Here is a 23235-nt window from a genome sequence, read left to right on the forward strand (position 1 = left end):
GCTGAGGAAGTTGGGGCTGTTCAGCCTGGAGAAGAGAAGGCTGCATGGAGACCTCATAGCAGCCTTCCAGTATCTGAAGGGGGCTTATAAGGGTGCTGGGGAGGGACTCTTTATTAGGGACTGTAGTGATAGGACAAGGGGTAACGGGTTAAAACTTAAACAGGGGAAGTTTAGGTTGGATATAAGGAAGAAGTTCTTTCCTGTAAGGGTGATGAGGCACTGGAATGGGTTGCCCAGGGAAGTCGTGAATGCTCCATCCCTGGCAGTGTTCAAGACCAGGTTGGACAGAGCCTTGGGTGACATGGTTTAGTGGGAGGTGTCCCTGCCCATGGCAGGGGGGTTGGAACTTGATGATCTTAAGGTTCTTTCCAGCCCTAACTATTCTATGATTCTATCTTAGTAGAGCCAGGCATTAGAGTTCATTTGGACCTTGAAAGCAATGACTATTGGAAAAACTATTACTTTTTTTTTTTAATTGCTATGTAATTCTTATAGGCTATATTCAGAATTTCCATGGTTTTCCTACATGAAGGATAGTAACTTACTTAAAAATGTAATAAAGCTGAGATTTGCACAGATCTCTGATTTCAGGAGCATGTTCATGAGCACAACAAAGACCACAAAAGTCAAAAGTCAATCTAAAACTACAAATGTTGATAACAAAAGTAGCAAATTAAAGATCTGTTGCTCTTGTCTGAAGCTCAAGTGAAACATGCAAATTTAGCGTAAAGATTTTCATTTAAACTCAGGAATTTAGCTTGATAAGTTTTCTTCAAAGGAAAACCCAGTGCACTGAATTTTATCTTGTTTCTTACAGAAACTTAGCCAAAAAACTCACTCATCTTTTCCAAAGGATTCCTAAGGTTTTTTGCTCTTTTTTGTCCTAGTCTTCCTTACATAGACCACCTGTTTTCTCACACATACAGATAGCTGGGTAATGCTGGACATTGCATAAACTTACCAGGTCTTCGCAGAGATTTGTTCTGTTGTTCCTTGTTTTCAAACAGTTGTTGACTTCATCATCTTTGTCTTGCAAGATTTCCTGCAGACCAGTTATATTCTGTGCAGCCAGATGTATAGAATCCTAATCAAGAAGGTAGTAGGAAGATGAAACTATTACGATCTGTTTTACTATACTGCATTCACTCATGCAAATGCTGTAATAATACTGATGGAATCAGAAATATTTTCCATCTCTGGCACCCATGCAGCTGCTGTGCAGTGTTCAGCCATTGTGGAATAGTTTACTGTGATAACATTTTCCTGTGTTTTGTCTGTTTTCATGTAAACTATTTAAGAATCAAGTAGTTAATATTCAACTGAAAAAAATATGCCCCAACCTCATAAATGTTTTGCTGGAATTTAGGTACTACTCAGAAAGAAGCCAGGTCAAGACCATGCACCCTCAAAGGCCTCTTTTGCGGGACTAAGTAGGACTACAGTGGTGTATTTATTTCACTTACTCTGAATTTTAATCTTAATGAAGTACACATCTATTTGAATAAGGAACTGTTAACACCGTTCAAGGCAACAACCTTTGTTGGCTAACCTCACTGGCCTTTCACTGTTTGCTGAACAGTTGCAAAACAACATGCATTTGCTACAAGCTCTGGCAGCTGGCTGTTGATCTTACCTACCTCTCAAGCAACCTGCATGTCCAGTTTGGGCACACTTACACTTTGAAGGGCCTCATGCCATCTACAGAGTTGGTAAGTTGTCCATGAGAAGGGGAGTGTGGCTAAATTACAAGCCAACCCACATTCTTGGAGAGGATAAAAGCAAAGACTTTTACTGGGCTTGAACATTCTGTAGATGTAATGCTAGTCCTCAACACAACCTAGCAACAGGCTAAAAGGAGTCCTCACAGCTGAAACATGCATTTTAGGACATTTTAATTCATGTGGCTGCACCTCAGTTCTTCCATTTTTAATGAGAAGCAGTTGGTGCACCACTGCAGCAGATGTGCATGACTCCTATGACAGCTTCACAGTGATTGAAAGCCATAACTGTGCCACCAGACAGAACCTTCTTTTCTGCACTGTACCCATGGGTCTCTATAGCGCCTGCTTTTCTAAGAGGAAGAATGGAGACTTGTGGGCTTCCAAATGTCTTTGCCACAGGCTCAGTAATGCAGCGGCAGCACAGCTCATTTATTTAACATTGTGGTGTAGGTATGCCTGCTTGTAATTTGGTGGTGCCTAACCAGTGTTAAACTGGTCATGGACATGGCTGGTGGCCACAGATTTCAAAAAGGCCTGTACCTACCTGTAGATGTTGTGAGAAGAGTGCAATGTTCTTCACACACAGTTTCACAGTCTTCTCTAAACTTCGAAACAACTTTTCTTCCTTATTAAAAGTTTGATCTTTCACCTAAAATAGATATTTGCACTGTTATTTTGGCAGCCCAAAAGAGTCTGGCTAATGAAAAAAACATCCAGAGCACTGCTGGAAAAAACGCAAACTCTCCCTGAACTCCTCCCTTTGAAAACAGAATGATCGGCCCCTAATTCTTCCAAGCTCCACTTTTAATCCAAGAAAAGCCAAAGGCACAGGGCAACATGACTGAGAGTTTTATTTTTAATCCTTGTGGAAGCAGGGAGTTGCTTTATTAAAAGCACACTTACATTTACTAATAAAACTCCTCGTTTTCTGTATGTTATTACTCAATTTGAGGAAAGAATGGTGAAAATTGTTTCAGATATTTTTTATGTCATGGCATTGCTTCTCTGGGTACTTATGTGTGGGTGATGGGGAGATTTCCCCCCGGCACACTGTAGATGGAGCTGTTACCTCTAGAGCAACGAAATCTCAGCAGCTGGAAATGGGCTTGTACTAGTTTTTTTATGCTAGCTGAAAAAAACCTGAAAATACGTTTATTTCTGCCTACCTTTATTTGGGGAATTTGAGAAATCTCAAGTCTTGTTTTCAGTGGTCTTGCTGTAAGGGTCACAGCGTGTTTCAGAGATGTGAATTGGGAACTTTCTCAGTCTAATTAAGCAGGACAGAGGGCTGAATATTTAACAAATATATCCTGATTCACAAATTATTCTCAAATGTTTTAAGCTTAATTAAAAACAAAACCAAACCCAAAACATAAACCAGAATCTTCTCATGAAAAAGAAAGGAAGAAAAATCACAGCTCCTCTTAACAAAATTTAATTCCCTGTTTTTCTCTGATTTTGTAGCCTTGCTGGTGTCCCATTCTGAATACAAAAATTTCCCTCTGTACAAATAAATGAACAGAAAATATATATGTGGGTAATTTGCACCAGAGAAAGGGAGAAAACTGATAAAAAACAAACCAGGAAAAACCAGCACGTCTTGTAAAGTCACATCTAGAAAGGCAAGTGACCTTGTATAATCATCCATCTCATGCAGTGAAGTGCACTGGATATTATTTTCAAGGTCAGTTGTAATTGATTTTCTTTGCGACTTAGATTTAAGCTTTCCTGAAAATGTTTATCCTGCTAGGTTTTGAATTACAACCTCGAAATTATGAACGAGCATTTTACTTTTGGCAACCAGGACCCATCAGGCTTATCACAGAGTTCTTTGCCTCTGGTGTTTTTTGATGGTTCCATATCCTTACACACAGAGAGGCAAACCCCAGGGCCTTTCCTAATCAGAAGTATTGCTCATCTTCTTTGGTGGGTTCAGAACCTGAATGTTACAATGTAGAGCAAGGCGGACAGAACGCAGTCTCAGCACCCACAATAACTATTGCCAGTCTATCCTGCAAAGCACTGATCTCAGGCTGAGCTTCACAAAACTACCAGTCACTTCCTCTCTGCTGAAGATCAGAAGTCTGAGAAACTCTGAGATAAAAAAGGAAAAGGTGGGGAACACATTACATTATTTTCTATTTCAATCACAAAGATCTTTCCTGTCTTCTGTGACAATCAGAAAATGACTTTATAAATGATGCAGAAAAAAAAGTAACACCACAAACGCCATTTCCAACATGTTTTTTAAAAAAAACCCAGTGCAAAAGCAGAACTGAAGCTGTCAATGCAAATCTGCAGTTGGATGAGTACCTGAGGTTCTCCCCCTGTCAGTATTTTCAGGTGGCTGGTGACCCTCTTGGATTTCTTGCTAATAGAGTGGATATTCAGTCGGGAAAACTTTTCTTTAAGGGTTTCATCATCATCATTCCTCTTATACTTCAGCACTGCAGATAGAGAATTTCATGACACTAATAATCTGTATTCGCAGGCCTTTTCACAGAGATAGGCACACAAATATGAAACCATTTGAGAGCAGACACTTTGATGTCACTTGCTGTAATCTTGTGTGAAAATGCTTGAGATGATGAAAACCCTGTTATCAATGCTAGCCTTGGGAAGAGTGAAGTTAGGGCTTCGACAAGGCATCTGTAAGACATTGCTATTACTGCATCTTAATTATTACCAGTGTTTGTAATTGTATTCTGGACAATGAACATGGATATAACATGAACCTTCACGCTTCTGAAGTTACCAGTCAGATAACATAGCTGACTAAGGACAAGTAACATTAAGGCATCTGTTACATTCTTGAAACCCAGCGTACTACACAAGTTGGGTAGCAGCAGCCAAAACTGTTGTAGTGATATGACTGGAGCTAAAACCTCTCTCATAATCGCCAAACCTACAAAGACAGAAGAACTTGATGTTCCTTTTCCTTACCTAAGTCTTTCCTCCTTTTAAGTTCATTAATGTTCACATTTATGTTTCTCATAGCAGAAAGGGCATCTTGTAGCACCTTATGGTCAGGGTGAGAAGCAGGAGTAGCATTCAAGAGTTCACAGAGTAACAAGGGGTATTTCATCACCCGTTGCACTGGTTTGATCATCAGGGATCCCATGTCCATTAGATTTGGCTTTCCTCTACAATTTATTTAAAAAATAAAAAATAAAAAATTGACACATAATGGAAACTCCTTGAAGACAAAAACTTTCCATTATTTCTGTCTAGTCATTGAAGCCACTGCCTTTTATATCCTTCAGCTGATCTTTCAACCACAGAAATTATCAAAACCAAAGCACTGCTCTGCACCAAGTCATATTCATTACCACTTAAGTCAAAAATAAGATACATCTATTGGGAACAGGGGCTGTTGTAAACAAAACCCTCCTCTTACCCCCTCAGTAAGAAATACACACTGGGTCTGAGTTCACTGTATTTTCAGCAACCTACCAGACTATGGTTTAGACATTACCTCTGAAACTGTCCAACTCAGTCTGAGGGGGTGTGTAGTACAACTTACACTCAGCAACACCCAGGAAGGGAGATGTAGGTGGAAGAACAAATAACAGGAAGTTTGAGAAATGTATCTGAGTGGGGTTATTGCTTCCTGGCCCCTCAGGCTTGAAATTGCAACATCTCCCTGCTGTGAGTAACTGGGATGCCCACTCACATCTTTATTGCAGCCTTTCATTACTTGAAAGGGGGCTATAAGAAATACTTTTTAGCAGGGTCTGTTGTGATAGGATGAGGTGTAGTAGTTTTAAACTAAAAGAGGGGAGATTCAGGCTAGAGGTGAGAAAATTTTTTACGAGTGTGGTGAAACATTGGTGCAGGTTCCCCACAGAGGTCACATTCAGACTGGATGCGGTTCTGGGCAACCTGATCTAGCTGAAGGTGTTCCTGCTCATTGCAGGGAGATGTCATCTGAGGGTACCTTCCAACCCAAACTATTCTATGATTATATGATCTCTTGACTCACCACAGTGACTCTTAAGCTTTACTGTCTTTTACCTGTGGTTTGGCTGCTGGTAGGTTATGTATAATAATGCCTGGGCTTACAAAAGGTACCAGATCTAGCCTCAGGAAACACTGAACATACAGGATGTTCACCCAGGCTTGATCCAGCCTGCTGGAAGCCACTTACACAAAGGCAAAGCAGGCAGCTGCCATAGGTGGCAGAAGGATGAGGGTAGTTTCCAGCACAGGAAGAGCTCTGCAGCTCCAGGCTCAATCCCTGCTTGACATTTTCATTGTCTCTCCTCATAACCAGGCAATGCTCTAGCGCCAGTGCTGGCATGGACTACCTGTGACTCACAGACCTCCCTTTTGGCATGCAATGTCAGCTGTTGGTAACAGTGTGAAGGGCAGTAAAGCAGAGCAAGCTTTCCATTTGCAAGCCCAAAAGGGCTGCTTAGGAGGGGAAAAGGTTGTTTGGTGTTAACTATGCAAGAGTTAATGCTAGGAAAGAAGGATTTCTGCATGTGGAAAGATGGAATAACACAATGTAGTAGGAGAGTACAAAAGCCAGGGAACAGCCACTTGGTTTTGTGGACTGACATCTATTGTTTTGTGCAGTAGAAAGAGTAAGAGAAAGCAGAAAAAAAGCGCTTCCATTTCCACTTTTATATGTATAAAAAGTACAAGAGCCGATCCTTACTGCTGATGAATTAAATAACAATTTGAATGCCTTTGAGAAGAGACATCTGCATATTTAAACCATCTCTCTCGCACAGGCATTATCTGTAAAAAAGTTCTGCATGAAAAAAAATTAACAGTAGATGCCTTTTAAGGCTTCTTGATGTCCTCAAACCTTCTCATCATTTCAATCCCCCTCATTTCCCCTGTATCCTACATTAAATAGAGAGCTATTTTCCCTTCTTTCAGCTTCTGGCAGCAATAATGAAAAAAAAAAAATCTTAAATTGTTATTGTTTTCTCTGAAAAGGCCCATGAATGCAAATCTATAAAAGCTGCCTCATGAATGGAAAAATCTTCAAGTGTCTTCTCTTTTTATAGTTGCACTTTGGACAGCTGCCCAAGTGATAAACAGCCCTCTGTTCGCGTATCTGCATGACACAGTCTTGCAATATGGTTGGAGAGATAGTAGGTTTGTTATAAGATAATGACTCCCTAGGGCACTCAATGCCAGAAAGTTCAGCTCATCTAATTCTCCCTAGCAAGATTAGCTGATGATAGCCACTGTCCCTGGACAGGCCCCATTTGCAATACCCCTCATTAGGACACACACGGACATGGGCAGGACACGGCCTTGCCACGCAACCGAAACAGGTGAGTAACGGCTTGTGACTTCTATTGTGCAGAAAATTAAGTTGATAATTCATTTGTGATGCTCCTTCAGCCGTCCCCCCATGTTACTGTGAATTTAGCAAGTATTCTAGGTCATACATTGCTGTACTAATCTCATTGTAAATTATTACTGTAGCTCTGCAGTACATGCAGCTGGCTTAGCTGCAGTGAGCTTCATAGCATATACCCTTCCTCCCTCATCCCAGTAAAACGAAATCACAAATGCAGGAAGATTCCTGCCTGTTTAAAACACACATGGTGGTGAGCTCTGCAAAGACAGGTGATTCAGGATTTAGTTTCATTTGCTGTCATTATACAGCAATTAGGTACAGTGCAAACACAATAGCCAGCACAGTACAGCAAAGCTGAGGCTGGTGTCATATTCAGCTTGGCAGTTTTGAAACACTGTGCAGGCATCATAGGCTGCAGCACAACTGAAAAGTCTCAAGCTTCATAGTTTACTGTGCATGAGTTCGTTTTAGTACAAGACACGTAGGGCAAACAATCCACTGTGCTGTAAGACTCCCATGCAAACCCAGGGAATTCACTGAGACTGCACAGCTGTTAAGCCAAGCAGAATTTAACCTATCTATCTTGCTGCTAGCAAAGGGCAGCACTGTCTGATATTTATGTAATTGTTTTCTTGATTATGCTCGAGTGAAAAGCAATGTGGGAGCAGCAACATCACAGACCATTTGGGGTGAGTTAACACTGTATTTTACAGTTTAACATTAACCAGATTTGGGGGCTCAGTCCTGCCCAGGGGCTTCTGAGGCTCTGCAACTTCTAGGCTGAGTTGCAGATAGTGTTTCTGAGCGCCCTGCCATCAGCAGGGAAGGCAAACACCACCACATCAAGGGAGGCAGCCAAGCCAAAGGTGGGTACCACATTTAAACCTGTCTTATTGCATTCTGCACTGCTTTATAAACGCCAGTTTAAACTCAGAAAGTGAGTTGTATCCTACACACCACTGGAAACTTTTTGAAGGAGAAAACTAGGCATTCATTATGCAAAGCAGAGCAGCCAGTTCTATATGCATTGATGTCTCACATGGTCTTATTGTGACTCTGGATATTGTGTTCCTCTTGGAGCCCCACTCCTTGGGACACAGGAGTATACAGGAGTGTCCTTTCTCAAAACAAAAGGAAGAAAAGCTATTTTCTGTCACAGACTAAACTTTGAAAACCCCTGATACAGAATTTCAACATGCAAATCCTTCAAAGTGTATTTTACACTGATGTTATTTATTATGTGTGATCGACTAACAAATTTACTGACTTGACAGATGTTCCTCCTCTACCAATACAGAGCACACTTGCTCCTCTTTTCTCTTTTAACATTTCTATCTGGAATTGCAATCATCTTCTTCAGTTCAGCTAACCCCTCCTCTGACCTCTCCCTGCAGGTAATTTCAGGAGACGCTGCATTTCAATGATCCCAACCTGCTGGATATCCAGAAACTGTAGCTGTGATAAACTCTACAGCTTTTCAAAGATGTTGCATTTGGCACAGAAGTTTCTTAACCACAAGTTATTGGTGGCTGGGTGAGTATTCTGGCAAAGTGCTGCAATAAGCTGGTTCCTTTTCTGATGCTTTTCCAGCCACTGTCAGTGGGAAGACCTTATGGTGGACATCTCATATAGGGCTACCAAAGAGGTCATCGTCTTAGAAATAGCTTTACCTGTGAACCTAATGTGTTTTGCAGCAGGACTACAGAGGCCTATGCAAAATGGTTTCAGAGTGTTTGGATTTCAAAGACAAATAGCATGTTTTGACAAGCGCTCTTGTGGACCTCAGAGCTCTCGGAGCACATGGATAAGACATCAAGGTGATAAGAAAGGGCAACCAAATTAAGTAGCTTCATAAACCACAAGTTTTCAAAGATACTGCAAGTTAGTGTAGTAGTAATTAGAAAACTAGACAGGCTTAGGGAAATTAAAACTGAGATTCTTTATCACATCTGTCCCAGAAAAATCTATGGTTTATACTGATACAAAAGGCTCGTCTTCTTAAAATTTCTACATGCACAGTTTTAAGCGTATTGAAGATAAATTAACAATATTTTAAAGATTATTTTACATGTAAAAAAGGCATGGTACTTACTCTTCCTCATACATCTTTCTGCAAAAAAGAAGAAAACAAAACATATATTAGATTCCTCCCAAAAGGATTTGTACTGATCAGGGGCCAGATTCTCAGATACACTTCAGTGACACAGAGCAGCTGTAACTGGCCCGATTAACTCAGGTTTATGGCTGCTGTGTGTCAGCAGAGCTGCACAAAACAGCCAGAGGGTACTGGTGAATCTGGCCCTATATCTTTTTGAAAGGACAGCCCCAAATAAGAAAGGATTGTCAGAAACCTGGCTTTGGCTGTAAGACCCAGCCTTGTCCTAACACTGGTAGGAAGTTTGGGTCACTGTGCCAAGGTAAGTAACATCAAGTCCTTAATATAAAAAAGTAAAATTAAACAGTAATTCTTACACTTTACATACATTCCTATCTACTCTCTTAAAATAGAAATGTATTTTTAAATGTCAAAGAATACATTTCAGACTTTTAGGATATAGACTCAATTAATCTGTTAAGTATTTTGTAGGCTGAAACCTCTTCAGAGTAGGATGGTGCTGATACATATGCTGGAAGAAGCAATGTTTCCAATTGAAGTTTGGAAACATGCAAGCACGCATATAGAATATTTTGCTTATTGTATGAATATGCTCAAATGTGGGGGAACCAAAATGTCACTCCATCTGTGCCTTAGGCTTACTTGGTATCACATTGTCAGTCACTGCCTTCTTATTGCCTGCACTCTTATCTCCTTGTCCACCGGTGCCTAACTGAGCATCTGGAAGCTGGTGCTTTCATTGATTCTGCACTGTCAGCACTTTGCATGCTTATGACATCCCTCTGCTCCTGTAATAGTTGACCAAGCTACTTCAGGCTGAAAGCAGAGCAGGTAGTTGCCAGCATCCTTTCATTTTTACTAGCTGCATTTCTTTGGCTAAGCTAGCAAACAACATCCCCAGTTTGCATAATCGCTGCTGAAACACAAGACTCCACAGAATTGGGATTTGCACATGACTCCAAGGCAGACACCTACAGTTTGGGATGGAATTTCTCCTCTTCAGTCAACAGGAAGAATAGGCATCGCAGCATGGCTAATTGAATCTGATTTGTCTGTACAGATGTGCAGAGATCCACTCTCAAATTGCTCCCGATATAGAAGTTGTTTTTCACATGGCAGATATTACTCATCTCAGAAACAGAAGCTCCTGCTGACGTTAGCCCATTTGAATTATATTTTTTTTTTAAATGGAACAATATTCTTTCCAAGGAACAAAAGAAATGTTTAAGTAAACATTGCTCAAGAATAGCTGTCGCCAGCCCCTGCATATATTGTGTCTCACAGTGGAAAACAGCCTACAACTTCTTTGGTAAAAATGTTGCGTAGCTTTCTTCCCAGGGCAAGAATTCTCCAATCTGTAGTAAAGGTTTAGATGACCACAGCTCTGCATTTGAGTATGCACTTTCAAGTCTTCCTATGCAATCTCTAGGCACCAGGAAAAAAACACAACATAGTATGCACACACCAGTGCTTTTTTCATTAGTTCCTGTTCAAAGGCTAATCACGAAAGAACAAAACAAAACAAGGCTTCATTGTGAAAAGAAGGCTTTGCACTTCCTGCTAGCAAAGGCTATAATGGCTCAGCACAAAACATCCTTTCTCTTCACAAATCCCAGCTGTGATACTGGAACAGGAGCTCTTCTTGCTGGCTCTGGAATTCAGGTAGCACCATCCACCCTAGGATGTAGGGGGATGCTATCTTTTATCTTTATTTCTTTCCATGTCCCCTTGCCTCAGCAGCAGGAATGAATGAATGACAGTAGCGGTTTCTCTTGATTAGCCAGAAAAGAATACTGTAAGCATCAGCAAGTAAAACACCCCTTTAGGGGAGATATCTGACCATCCATTAGGGTGAAAGCCTGAGTTTGTATGAAAATCCATTTCCTTCAACTTCCAGGGTAGCTAAAACCTAAGTACTCTGCACATACACTTTATTACGTAATTAATAACTGGACATATTGCACAGAATAAGCCTTATTTTCAATATAACCTGTCTTCAAAGTGTACATTTCTTTTTTAATGCTGTTAATACTTTACCACTCTTCCTAGATTTCACTTTGCCGTACTTCCCATCTCCTAGGTCCTTACACATCTCTGCAGACCGACCACTAACTGGGGTGTGATTGAAATATCTATTGCTGATGAACACTCTATTATTTGTGGTAGTGTTACATCTCTCCTATAAGCACACTTTCCTGGGGCTGGAATTAGACCTCTGATCTGAAAGACCATGGCACATTCCCTCCTGACAGCTTGGGAAAGTGAGGGGGCAAGGAGATTTATGGGTGGGAAGAGAAGCACCCTCCATGGAGAGGATGAGCTGGTTCCTGTGGCTGGCTGCAGGAGGAGGATGGATCTGTTATTCTGCAATATCCCCACTTCTTGACACATTTCCCCAAGGGGCTGGCACTGAAGATGGTGGCACAAAGTGCTTTCCACTGGCGGGACCTGGCAGCTTGGTCAAATACTGATCACTCTCAAATACCCTTCATCATGAAGGGTCCAGCACCACACAGCTGCTCCAGATCCCTTGGGCCTTGCCACAGGGACCCAGATATACCACTGCTTGTGAATAGCTCCATTACAGGGTACTTAAATTCAAGGAATAGAATTGCTGAAGACAGAGGCAGCAAGTTTCCTGGCATCTGGGCAAGGTGTTACAAATAGCCCATGATATGATGCAGCATTTCTTTTGCCAGTATGGGGCACCGAAGCTAAGGGAAGAGCAGCCTTTCTTGAGCTATTTTTGGCCGTCTTAGAGAAAAAGAAATCTAATCATGGCCCCTGGCTTGTCATCTTTTCATGAAAGCAGCGTAAGCCAGAGCTCCCAGCAAGCCTCATAAAACTCCGGATTTACAGGGGACCTTTCATCTACATCCATTTAAAATGTTCCCTGCCAGGCAACTGACTATGGATGGAAATCATCATTTGAAAAGATCTTACTTTAAGGACTGTACACAGTCTCTCAAATACTGCTTCAGTTCTTCATCCTTTTCATAGGATTCCAGCATGGTGTGTGCATCATCATGGCGATAGCAGTAGATTTTATATGTGTCTTCTAGTGGGCCTTTAATCTGCAAGAACACTTCCCCTGTTAAGGAGGAAAACAAAGCATGTCAAGCCAGACAACAGCATCTTAGAGGGAGTTTTATTATTCCACCACATTAGCCGTGAGCTAAAAAGGCTGGCTTCCACTTTACTTCCCTTAGAAATGATCTTGTGTGTTTATGTGCATTATTTATTACATGTATTTCTCAGCTGCTCATCTTTGTCATAGCCAGGCACCATTATATCAGTGTTAATGCAGAAAAATTCCCTCAGGAAAAGACATGAAATCTCTATACCTTGCACCCTTTGTACACAGCCCCCTAATTCACTGCCCCAGCTTATTGCCCCTTCAGTGGAAACCACACAGAAGAGCTTGACTGCTAAGGAGAGATCATTTTTGTGTCATGGGCTGGCAGGGGAGATGAATGTCAGCCTGTTAATTTTCCTTTTGACTTTTTTTTTTTCTTCAACTGAATATGAACTTAAATGGGTTATAACAGGAATAATGACTCTATCTCCCATTAGCCATTCCACTTTTATCTGTTTTGCAAAATCCTGAAATGGCAATTGCTATGGCCCAGAATAGAGATTTTTTTCTTCACATGGCAGAGGAACAACCTTCACCCCTCCCCTAATTGAATAAAACAACCGTGGATTACAGCCATTTTTATATAGTGTCTAAGGTTATATATAACTGAAGGAGGAAACCATTTCCATTTCCAGTCCTCCACGCCACCATTTCCCCCAAAGAACAGTTGGGAATTTTAGAGGCACTAAAGTAGTCCTGCACCCATTTCCCATTTAATTCTGATGCCTCTTCAGCCTAAAACCCCTGTGTCAGTTCCTGTGTATGTAAGAGATATTATGCTTCATCTCTTCTGCTGAGATATTCACTCAGTTCTAACACCCTTATGTAGCAGTGCCCTGATCAGCATCCTCACAAATGCATATAAGAAACAACAGCAATGGTGAGAACTCTTGTCTTGGACATTTACTGAAAATTACAGCTATGTGGCAACCTGTCCAATGTTTTATGAACATTCATGTTGAGTTACAGCAATTATTATTAAAGTTAAAAGCCAAACATCACATTAATTGGGAGCTCTCTATTCATTTACAGAGTAAACACCAAGCTGTCAGGCATCCTGCATGTTTCATCCTGACCAGAGTGGGCTGTTTCATAACACATTGCATTGAACTGCTCCTTCTTAAAGTGAAAAATGTTTCAGTTACCACAGTAACACAGCTCTGGGTTTTTCCCCTACCAGCAAAGGTTAACTGGGCTGTCTAATGCATGTTGGTTTCAAGGTGCGAATAAGGGAACAATGCTGGAGCTAAAACCACACGAGTTCATTTTAGTTACTGTACTGCCACAGTCAGAAAAGCACGAGCATCCTATAGTTAATTGCTCTTTAGCTGTCTGTCTTCTCTGTCTTGTGCATAATGCTAATGCTCATGGATACCAACGTACATTGCATCCTGACTTTCCCATGAACTCTCTATACAGGCAATGTTATAGCAAAAGGGGAAACCTTAACAAGCTTTCTCTTGATCCTGCTCCCTTGGTGCCTGATTCTCAGAGATGCTGAGCTCTCAACATTTTTCACTAACTTTATGCAGAGCTACCAGTGTTTAGCACAGCCCGTACTATGCCTAGCCATGAAGTGAGGTTATGTTTTCAGTATCAAAAATAAAAACTGTAGACTTAGAGCTCATTTCAGTATATACTAGAGGCTAGAAATTCATTCTGTTCTCCACAAGGAAAGGAATGAGCAAGATCTTTCAGTGATGTATTGTGCCACAATGACAGATATTTTCATTGATGCTCAATGATGAGAAAAATAATGTGCTGATTTCACGGATAGGGATTTTTAAGAGCAGACAGATTTCTTAAGCCTAAAGCTCTTCCTGGTTCTGAGCCATGTGGACCAAATCCGATGAGCTTTGGGCATATCACTGTGGAAACTTGCTTTATGGACTAAAACCATATTGTATTTGGGCACAGCTTTAAAATAGTTTTTTGCAGACTATGACAGATGTAGATCTGCCTGATGCCTCATCTTAAGTGTGGTGATCATTAGTCTCAAAGAGAAAATCCTAGGAGGAAGGTTTGAGTGACAGAAACAGTTTCTCCCTGTGGCTTTCAGTGGTGCTATGAGGACAGCATAGGGAGGTGGAGGAAGAAGGGGTCTACTAGCTAAAGTCAGGGTAAGGTTACTAAGTCTTCATACTCCTCCATACACAGTATCCAGACCAGAGAGGAGAAAAAAATATAGGAGAGAACCAGAAAGGGCTTTTAACTCAACAGTGTTTAGCATCAGAAGACCAAGCACCTCAAAAGGTCCGTCTACATTAGCATTTTAGCTCAGATTAGGAGAGGGCTTTTGAAGCCAGTTTCTCAGGACCCCTGATCTCCCATCCTTGGCCATGCAGCAGAGCAGTCACAGACACACAAACTGGATCCCTTTGAGGATGGTAATTACCATAAGATGCACTCCAAGGGTACATCTTATGCAGTCCAATTATAAAGGGCATCTCTCAAGCCACAGAAACAGGCTACAGGCAATCTAAAGTACAACCTCTTGAAACAGGTAGTATGGATATCAGGTCCTCAGCAGCAACTGTTTCACTCTACAAGTCTGCTCCTATTGGAGATTACTACTCATCAATGTGGACATAGCATAAGGTATGGAGAACACAGACTAAAATAAGATGGGAATATGAGCAACCCCATTGTTTTAATTTCAAACCAGTGAACTAGCAGCTCTCTTCAACCTCACCATGACAGGATTGCCTTCCAAAGTTAAGATATTTCAATGCAAGTTGTTTAAATGACATAAACATGATAGAATATGATGGATATGTTAAACATTCTCAGCCTACTTTTGCTATAGACTGGCTTTAACAACTTTTACACTGATTATGAAAATCCTGAGAACAAAATTATCACCTTGATGTACTTTTAGAGGATGAGAAACTTAGTAACTTATTGCTAATAGTGATGCAATTATTCTTCCTGCTTTTGTCTCGGCTTTTGGAAGAACGTCTCACACCTTACTTGCCATCTTTTTCCCTGCCGTAAGTTAGACAACTCTGTGACCCATTATCCCATACATTTTTACAGTTCTTTGTCTGATTCTGGAGAAATACAGCCCAATAGATGGATGAAAGTGTTGTCTTTACTTCTGGATGTGGCAGGGAGCTAAAAGGATGATTCTCTTGGCTGAGAGAAAGGCACTTCCTGCTAGAATAGAACATTGCTTATTAAGGGTATGACTCATCATGATGCACTTTTACTGAAATACCGCCAAACAACACAGTGGCATCAAACTACGTTAAGCTGTTGCCTTGGCAAACCAGATTGAGACGTGCTAGGATTAATATTTTTCCCAAGACTCATATGCTTTAATACCATGTTTCTTAGTCAAATGGCAACCAATAATTTTTTACCCCATTATTTGCAAGAATAGGGGGCCTTTCTATAATATGTTGCCTGTTGTATGTGGTCAGTTTAGGGAAGAAAGAATCTCTCTGACATCTTAATCATGGCTGGAAGTTTTTTAAACTAGACTGGATGACTTTGCACTGAAGCAATCTAAGAAGTCGCACTTGACCCCTTAAGGTGGATCACCTACTGCCTCTGCACTGAAGAAGTAGTTATGGGGGAGCTCATGAGTGGTAACTTCTTAAATCTCTCCAGCTGTGCCAGAATGTCAAGTGAACAGATCACAGCCTTAACATTCATGGCCTGGCCTGCAGAATGTATGGCTGTCATGCTTTAAATACCCACAATTCCTGCAGATATGCCTGCCCAGATTCCCACAAACACCCTATCATATAGCTTTCTTGCCTTTACTGACTATGTCCCTGTTAAGCACATTTAACCGTATCTTACACAAATTGTATTGCCAGTAGATGCATGTTTACAATGTTTACAACATTTGGGGTGGGGTTGTGACATATTTATTACTCAAAATAATTTTTAATGCTTTTCTTGACTAGTACAATTACAAGTATGCAATTTAAGAGTCAGTGTTAAGTGTGAGTAGAGTTAACTAGACAGTATCAAACTAGATGAGAAGGATACTGTGTTCAGCTCTGGGGCCCCAACATAAGAAGGATGTGGACCTTCCTGGATGAAAGAGCAAGTTCAGAGGAGACCACAATGATAATCAGAGAGCTGAGGCACCTCTCCTATGGAGACAGGCTGAGAGAGTTGGATGCTTGTTCAGCTTGCAGAAGAGAAGGCTCTATGAAAACCCTAGAGCAGCCTTCGAGAATCTAAAGGGGGCTACAAGAAAGCTGGAGAGGGACTTTTTACAAGGACATGTAGTGATACAACAAGGGAGAATGCCTTTAAACTGAAAGAGGGGAGATTTAGATTAGACATCAGGACAAAATGCATTACACTGAGGGTGGTGAGGCACTGGAACAGGTTCCCCAGAGAAGTTGTGGCTGCCCCATCCCTGGAAGTGTTCAAAGCAAGATTAGATGGGGCTTTGAGCAACCTGGTCTAGTGTAAGGTGTCCCTGCCCATTGCAGGGGGAGTTGGAATTACATAAGCATTAAGGTCCCTTCCAATGAAAACCATTCTATAATTCTGTGGTTCTATTACATTATTAGTAGGTGGCATAAATCAGTGATGCAGGTTTTCACTCATGGTAAACTCATTCTCTCCTCCTCAACATCCAGATGAATGAAAAAAGGGCATCATGATCATAGGAGTATCATAGAACAACTGGACAGGTTTCACATGTCATTTTTCCTATGTCACTCTGGATATCTTATAGCATGTTAGCCTCTGGGAGTGGTACTAGTTAAGTCTGATGAGGGCAGAGGACAGGAGAGTGTTATGTTTATTCTTTCAGGTAGCTTTGTAGAACTCAAGAGGACAGTAAACATACCGATTATTTGCATGGGTGGTTCCACATCTGTCGTGGCTTCTTCCAACAATGACAGCAGTTTGGCTGATACTTGATGGACCAATTCAATGTTGCTAAACAAGCCATCCACGTCAAAGCGAGCAATCTAGCGGAATACAAATATTAAGCAGCTACTGATGAAGAATAAAGAAGGATGTTGTGTATTACAGACTTAATCTTGCTATGCCCTCAATGCTTAATACTCCAGGAAGCACCGCTTCTGCAAAACCTCATATAAACATCCTCCCTGTGACTTCAAGAACACATACACAGTTTTCAGATTAGTATAATATAGTTGATGCAGTTAACAAAGGGCATGTTATCAAGTGCTTTTAACCTTATTTTGAACTATTCTTAATCTGAAAGTGTTTACCTAGGAAGGAAATAAATATTATCACCTGAATACAGAAAAGATCCTTAGCTGGCTTTCAAATATTTGTTTACTTTCCCACTGAGGAACAGAATAGTTGACAATGGGTTTGATTCCCAGTTGCTAATAGAGGCCACTACATAAACTCAGACCGTGGTGCTTTGGTGCCAGCTACCAGGTACAAAGACTTCCAGATGGTGGTACCATTTTAAGTTAGTTGTTCTACAAACCCAAAAATACAATCAAGATCATACAACTTCCCCTAAAAAAACTCATTTATAATTCTGACTATTAGTATAACCTAAAGAGCTTCCTACAGAGCTTGGGCACACAACACTGACTTCAGTGAACTGCATCAATTTGCTGCAGTAGAAAACTGGGTTCCATGTCCCTACTCATTTTAGAGCAAGTAAAAAATTTCCAGGCCACATATTTTTCATGCAGAAGTTATTATCTTGCAGGGCCGGGCAATAGTTAATATTCAGAGACAACTGGAGATAGCCAGTGGTAATGTGCTAATACTGAGAACAAAGGCAAGACTGATTTCCATCTATACTGATAGCCTTTGAATGTATCTCTCCATTAGAAACTGAATTGCTGACTTACATAGCAGCTTACCAGATGCCAGGAGGATCAAATTGCATGCCATTGTAACAGAATCAGAAATATACTTTCACTACTAATGCAGTTAATTTCTTTATAGTATTATAGGGGCGAAGATAGGTTTTATCCACTTGGAAATATGAAACAGATTCATTGCTAGGTCAATTTTCTAAATGCAATCCTTCTCTAAATACATTACAAACTTTCAATATGGTAGTTTATCTGAGAACTAGCCTTAAAACCATACAACATTCTTAAAAAATGCAGAGGTTATTAAATTAAGACTGTTATAATCTCTAAATTACTTTTCCTGTATATATCTAACACAGGACTTCTGACCTCCACTCCAGCACACTGCCTACATAGTATTTGGAACTATGCTGTGCATGGACACTTCCACGTGTTAATACAGTGACAAAGGACAGATTTGAAATATACATTTTCAGTTGGCTGGAAAAGTGCAAAGGAATACAGCAAGTTCAACAGGGAACACTCTGGTTTGGTGCTGGCCAGGCTGGGGAGGGAGTCAAGATGTGACTACTTCTAAATGGGTGAACAAGTAAGCAGAAAAAAGTCAAGAACTCTTTAAAGTTATGTCAGCAGATGTCAGCTCTTCTGAAAATGGGTTGGAACAAACTCTGACAGAGTTTCAAGAAAGATAAAAGGTCTTGCAGGAGCTTAAACAGCACAGGCTTCAGCTGGCCCCAGCGTTCCCTGAAGAGACAGTGCCAATGTCATCTAAAGGCACTTTGGTCTCTATACCTATATTTTATCACCAATCTTGTAAGAAACCCTACATACAGAATACTTGGTTTAAGGTATGTTTAAAATAATTTTTATTCTATATCAGCAGCAGATATCATTTGTGCAGCCTCAGTGAATGCTATGTGGCAGGCCCCACAAATCTTTCTCTGGACAGCCTCTTCTATTCCCAGCTTTCAGCTGCACAGTTTATCTACAGCTGTAAATACTGCTGAGGAAAAGGTTCTATGAATTCCCAGCTAGAGCCCTGGCATGTCCCTTTCTGGAAAGCTACCACCGGACAGCTCCCAGTACCACGTCACTCACGCTGACACTTGTGCCTGCATTAACATTATCTGCCAGCAGAATGTGAGTGAGTTCAGACCTTGACATCACCAACTCATCCACCGCCCCCAGCTCACCTGCTTGTTTCTCAGGGGCTGAATCACTTCCTTGATGCAGAGATCCAGGTCGCTGATATAGTCCTTCTCTGTCTGCATGAGTTCTGTGATGATTTTCACCCTCTTGGCCATCATGCGTCTGCTGACTTGTTCTTCATCCTCCTGCAGCGAAGCAGCAGGGATTGTGGACCCCACCTGCGGGGCCATTTTTTCTGTTTAAAAGAGGGAGGTTTGTGAGGAGCATTGTAATCTCATGTGTTCACTCAGTTTGCCCTGCACAGCTGTGGGGGAATGGAAGTCATGCCTGTTGGAAAGTCCCCAGTCACCATGGAGAGCAGGAAAAGAAGCATAAGAAATTGCAATCCTGGATCACACCAATTGCTGTCCCATCTCCCTCCTCATGCCAAACACAGGTTTGACAATAAGGGGATTCTCATCACTGGCTCTCTTGGCTTTGATGTTATGTATGTCAGCAGAAATTTTCCATTTCCATTGCCAGCACAGGAGAGTCTGATTCTTGTCATACTGAAATTCAAAGACAGCTGATGCCCTTCTACTCCTTTGAAAAACACAGTCTGGGTCAGACATCTATTATGATTTGGAGGATGGGAGAAAGTATGTTCCTGTGGAAGAAGAAGGCTGTGTTTACTGTAAATAAGCTTCACTGGAATAACCTTTGCTCTGTACAATGTAATGTTGAGTCTGTTCATGGGAAGCTGAGGGCTGCAGATACAGGAAGACAACTTTTCAAATGAAGACAATATTAATAACAATGATGACGAAACCCGTAATTTTGTTTAAAAAGATTTAGTTGAAAAAGGCAAAGGAATTACAGGAGAATATGGAAAACCTTCAATAATCAATAAAAACATCTCTTGGAATAACAGAAATTATTTCCATACTTAAGACCTAGAATATCTGATTTATTCCAAATACATGGAAATGCAAGCGAGACTTCTACAGACAGCTAATTTATGTATGACACAGGACCTGCACATAACCTACTTATCTGTAATGATGCTCTTCCCTTTTGCTGGTTCATAAGCCAGCCTGCAGACATTCACATCAGCTGTTAAAAGGGCACTAATTTTTTTCTGTGTACACTGACAATCTGTATTTTTCATTAGGAAACACCCCCCCACACACACACAAATAACATCAAATGAAGGATTTCAGAGGTTATTCTGGTGTTTTTCTGCTAGCCACAAGATGGTGCAGAGCACCAACAAAGATGGACATATCATTACTGTACTCAACTCTGCATTACCCAGGTTGAGCTTTGACAGCAAGGGTTTTATTGCACTTAGCAGCAAAGGATGGGAATCTCTGCTGAGGATCAGACAGCTATGCCTTCATGTCAACTTCTTGCAGGGAGCACACTGTATAATGGGGCAATAGCAAGCTGTATCTGATGCTTTGCTCACTGATAGCCAATACTGAATATACTGTAGTTGTTTGAACTGATTGTCAAGGGTAAAGGCAGGAGCGCACAAGTGAACATAGAACAGTGCACAGCTCACCCAGACAACACTGGCCAAGGCTGTAAACAATAACCTGGAGCTGGACTTGTGGGAAAACCAAGCAGCTTTCAGAAGATGGACAGCTCTGGGATGTCTTTAGCTAAGAGGTGTAAAATGTTATAAATCCAGTGTATTGTCATCCCAACCCCTTCTACAGCTATGCTGACTGCTGATATTCAGAAAGGATAGTTTTGTTATTAATGCTTCTCCATCAGCTTTTCTGGTGAGACTGATGTGACCACAGTTATTGTTTTAAATAGTGGCTTTTGGGGCTGCACCTCTGCCTCTTTACTGATAGTTCTAAACAGCGAGGACAAGAAGCCCAAACAAACCAGGGGAGAGGGGCTGTATTTTCAGCCTTTTTTGTATTTAGATGTACTTTTTACCATTTTAGCCTGGAAGTCTGTGTATAACACTGGGAACATTTTGTCCTCAAGTTTGTACACAGACAGTAAAATGAAAACATCTCCCCTCTGCAAAGCTTGAGCTATCAAATGAATTTTAAACTGAATCTTGTCCTAGCGAGTCTGTGCTGGTGTGAGGGCACGTAATGCACAGGAGCTCACTCCTGCAGAGCTCATGCACCAAAGGTGCAGTGTGCCAGACAAATCAGACTCTGTCCTTATTTTAGTCAGGAGCGGAGCAAAACTGGTTACCAGTATCATTTCACAGCTCCTTCTGAGCAATTTTTGCTAGGGCTGCGGAATGAGACCACCTTGCCTGCTGCTTATGCACTAAAATGGCAGGTACTTGTTCCTCGAGAAACTTACAGTACATAACCACACTTATAAATTCACAAGGAACCACATGAACAATCCATTTCCATTCCAGTTCTGTGCCAAAATCAGCATTTTTCTCAAGATTGGGTGTGAAAATGTTTGTGTGTGTGTGACTGTGAGAGTTCAGGGTGACTCCTGAGAAAGTGCAGAGAGGACCAGACATCCTGGAAGACCTCAGAACTGTCATTTCATCTCAGATGCAGCACTGTTACAGTATCAGATGGAATTTTAAGGTAAACACAAGATGATGTGCGAAAGAACTTTGTAATGTTTTATACTGGTGGCAGGGGATGGCATTATATGAGCAAAATAAAGCCACTCTATCCCACTTCAGGCTTGAAGTCACAATCCCTCAAGAGGCTGTTCTTTCAGTTTATGTCATTAGATCACCCTGATCAAATCTGATTCCTGAATTATGTCAGGGTTCATCTATTATCCTTATTGCATGATAGATAATAATGCCAGGAAAGAAAAACTATTCTCAACAGGAAGAACTAACCATGAGAAATACCAGGTAGATGCTGTTTCCTTGTAGAAAACATGTTTTTTAATAAATGTATCCTTTTGTTAAAAGTAATATAATTTTCCATTTTCACTCAATATGTTCACTTTTTCATTTCAGGCATGTCTGTCTCTATAGAATGCAACAGCAAGAACCTGAAGTGATGATTACAGCCAAAACCTGTGATTTCATGTTCAGCTGATTGCTTTTGACCAGTTTGAGAATATTAGTAGCTGCAGAAATCCTTGTGGAATAAGTGAAAGTTTAATGAATGTACAAACAGCAAGTGTATACCTGGAATATAAGCAGACTTGTTTCTACCTGGTAATATGTACCAGCCCCAGAACGGTTTCAGAGAGAGGATTAGCAGGAAGAGACATTGCTGAGGATTAACTGTTACGGTAAGAATTTGACTCATTCATCCTCAGAGATACCAGGTTTAGGAAAAACTGTCTGCTGAATGGTTTATTAGACAGCTGTTTCTTAAGGCCAGTTTACAGGAAACTAATTGGTACTTTTAGTTGGTATAAGAATGTCATTTAGAAGGTAATGTTTGCAATTGTTGCTTTGTAATGTCAGTTACCTGCAGGAGTTGCCTCTCTGGAGGACTTTGCTTTGGAGAGGAAGGTGATGACTGGCTTTCTAGCTGTGTATTGAAGTGCACGGCTCTAGTTGCATTCAACAAGAGGTTCACTATGTGATGACATGGACAAAGCAGCCACATGTCTTAACAAAAGTTTCTTGCAAGTGTGAAGTCTAAAACCATCCCCCAGATGGAGACATCCAACAATGCAGAATAAGAGCATGGAGGGAAAGAGCTTGCCCAGTGCAAGTGCAGTAGCTCTCTTCTAGGCTATTGGGGGATCCACAGCAAGTGGCCAGATGAGCAGTCATAGCAGATTTGCAAGATCAATGTGTGCAAATTTACCTGACTTTCCCACCCAGAGTGAGCAGCTCTGAGAGGTCTGCTCTATCCATCCTTCCTCCTAGGTAAAACGCTCAGGTTAGACATTATGTTTACTCCTGGGGATGGGACCCAGGTCTCTCCCATCCAGTGGTTTCCCTCTGGAAGTGAAGATAGTGGTGCAGAATATAGCAACAAGTACAGTGATGTCAGTGCATGGAGTGAGTAACAGGCCTTTTCACTACTGAGGCAGCATTTGGAGGATGCCAAAGAAACACCAAGTTCTAC

The 23235-nt window shown here is 41.1% G+C and overlaps 1 protein-coding gene across 1 annotated transcript in view; it reads right to left on the reverse strand.

Annotated features, from left to right (window-relative positions):
* Positions 1-23235, reverse strand: part of ARHGEF38 (Rho guanine nucleotide exchange factor 38) — a 39436-nt gene that overhangs the window by 9781 nt on the left and 6420 nt on the right. Inside the window, exons 2-9 of the mRNA XM_057404597.1 lie at positions 19264-19454; positions 17110-17233; positions 12101-12248; positions 9134-9151; positions 4665-4864; positions 4035-4168; positions 2266-2370; positions 962-1084 (exon numbers count right to left, since the gene is read on the reverse strand). Coding sequence (XP_057260580.1) covers positions 962-1084; positions 2266-2370; positions 4035-4168; positions 4665-4864; positions 9134-9151; positions 12101-12248; positions 17110-17233; positions 19264-19454 — 1043 coding nt within the window. The remainder of the gene's footprint in view (positions 1-961; positions 1085-2265; positions 2371-4034; positions 4169-4664; positions 4865-9133; positions 9152-12100; positions 12249-17109; positions 17234-19263; positions 19455-23235) is intronic.

The sequence above is a fragment of the Pezoporus wallicus genome, unplaced genomic scaffold (genome assembly GCF_028554395.1).
Source record: "Pezoporus wallicus isolate ANWC-B61680 ecotype Strahan unplaced genomic scaffold, APGP_CSIRO_Pwel_v1 contig_1583, whole genome shotgun sequence".
Classification (NCBI taxonomy): Eukaryota; Metazoa; Chordata; class Aves; order Psittaciformes; family Psittacidae; genus Pezoporus; species Pezoporus wallicus.